This window comes from Thermobia domestica, chromosome 1 (genome assembly GCF_964235325.1).
Source record: "Thermobia domestica chromosome 1, izTheDome1.hap1.1, whole genome shotgun sequence".
In the NCBI taxonomy this organism is placed as follows: domain Eukaryota; kingdom Metazoa; phylum Arthropoda; class Insecta; order Zygentoma; family Lepismatidae; genus Thermobia; species Thermobia domestica.
The window spans coordinates 354803789-354805768 of NC_137454.1; the positions used below are offsets into that span (position 1 = coordinate 354803789).

The 1980-nt window shown below is 36.4% G+C and overlaps 1 protein-coding gene across 1 annotated transcript; it reads right to left on the reverse strand.

The window, feature by feature from the left end:
- Positions 1–392: 392 nt before the first annotated feature.
- LOC145681959 (uncharacterized) lies at positions 393–914 on the reverse strand. Its single transcript, XM_081753561.1, has one exon. It carries the CDS (start codon positions 912–914, stop codon positions 393–395), a length of 522 nt encoding a protein of 173 aa, XP_081609687.1.
- Between the last annotated feature and the right edge of the window lie 1066 nt (positions 915–1980).

Genomic DNA, 1980 nt, shown 5'->3' on the forward strand with positions numbered 1-1980 from the left:
ATATCATAATTGATCAAAGAAATGTTGCTGGAAAACTCACATGCTTTGTTCCTAAGTGATCTCGCATTCGTATAATACATTAGAAAATTATCATTTTTTGCGTTATCTACAACATACTTGCTGTCATTATTACGTAACACATAACTGTACTTACTTTGAGAAGTCTTACCTTGTTTGAAGGTCATTCTCCCTTGTTTGTCAAGGGCTGCTTCTTCCTCCAGGGGGTGATTGGCCTCTCCCCCTTCAAGCTGCATTCCTTGTTTGTCTCAAACCCTTCATCACGCACCCCCACAGGCTCCACAGGTGACCACACACTACAAGAAGCACCTGAAACTCCTGAATTCTTAGAAGCTTCTCCATTGTTCACACTCACTGAACACACACCAACTGTATCATTTAGATTTTTTGTCATCTGTGTTTCGTAGTTCCTCGATAATATAAGATTTCCCATCAATATACAACTTATCGAGTTGCATTCGCACCCTTTGTCCGCGTGCCTTGGCTTGAACCCGGTATTCATTGAGTTCTCTTCTAATGGCTCTAACACTATAGGAAATATCCTCAGTTATACGCACAGGTTTCCCCTTAGCACGATATGCATTGTTCAGTATGACCTCTTTCCTTTTGAAGTATGCAAATTTAACAATGATCGGTCTATTTTTCCCCTTACCCATTCTGTGAGCTCGGTCTATACCAAGTGGGTTCAGTTGAATTTGGAGTCTGTTCTTAAAAATAGTCCTGATTAAATTTTCACTTTCTTCCGAAGTTTCCTTTTCGAGCTCCTCAATATTGTAGAATATTAAGTTGCTTCTACATGAGAAATTTTTAAGCTTATCTATCAGTTTTTGACTTATTTCCAGTTGATTTTTTAGTTGTTCATTTTCTTTTCGCACTGTTCTTAATTCATCAGCCATGTTATCTAACCGTTAACCTAACTCATCCGTTGTTGTACAGATTTGACATTTTCTTATCAATGTCATCGAGTTTAGAGATAACATCTTCTAGTGTAACAGGGCCTGGATTTAACTCCACACCACCAATCATCAATAATACGGCAATTACTATTCCCATGAAATAGACACTCCCGTTTGAGACAGTTCGTTCGGTTCCTTCACATTGTGTGCTGGCACACCGCAAACGCACTCTTCCATACCATAAGCCTATCCTCGCTCGCCAAGCCTGAATTTCTATTCCCATGTCGTCACGGTTCACTGCGTTCTGGAGCTACCTGCAGTCACAACCTCTCTCACCGAATGCTCTCACCGAAATGTTGAATTGCATAAGACAAATAGTTTTTTTAAACATCCGTCTCCCTTAGTCTAAGAAATATACTCGTGGGACGGAAAGCTTGAAGATTTTATTTGTTTCTTATTTTTCATCTCATTCTTCTGTCTTGGCATCTATTCAATCAATTGGGTTCTGTGTTAAATCCCTTGCTATCATTTTACAAATTAATTCTTTGTATTTTAATACAGCCATCTAATGTTATTTTAGGTAAAACAGTAGTATAATATTGTCGTTTTACTACTATTATTCTACAAAATATATTTTTTTCACACGTGCATATTTATTTCTTCATTTATAAGTAATAACATTACAGATGTCATAAAAATCTAATTGCAATGTAATGTCTTATTGAATTTTAACAAATTTCCTATTAGTTTTGGCAATACATTAGACATTAAGAAGGTTTCCCTATTATCCGTTATGGGATTTAATGAATTAGAACGTTCGGATCAATCATTTTGTTCTCCATTCTATAGTAAGCTCTTACCAATGCCGATTACAATGCGTGTGAATGCTAAATTCATTGCTAAATATTTGTGTTTTTTAGGTCAGATCTATTCCTAAATGGTCAGTTCTTCACTTTGAAGATAACACCATAATCGAAGGAGAATTTTTAAATACTGTTCATGGTAGTTGCATCGCTTATAATTCTGCTCTTCCAACTATAGCCAGGTAAATTCTTGCTTTCAATAT

What these genes read in the sequence shown, in the direction of transcription:
- LOC145681959 (XM_081753561.1), bottom strand. Translation starts at nt 914, where the DNA reads ATGGCTGATGAATTAAGAACAGTGCGAAAAGAAAATGAACAACTAAAA.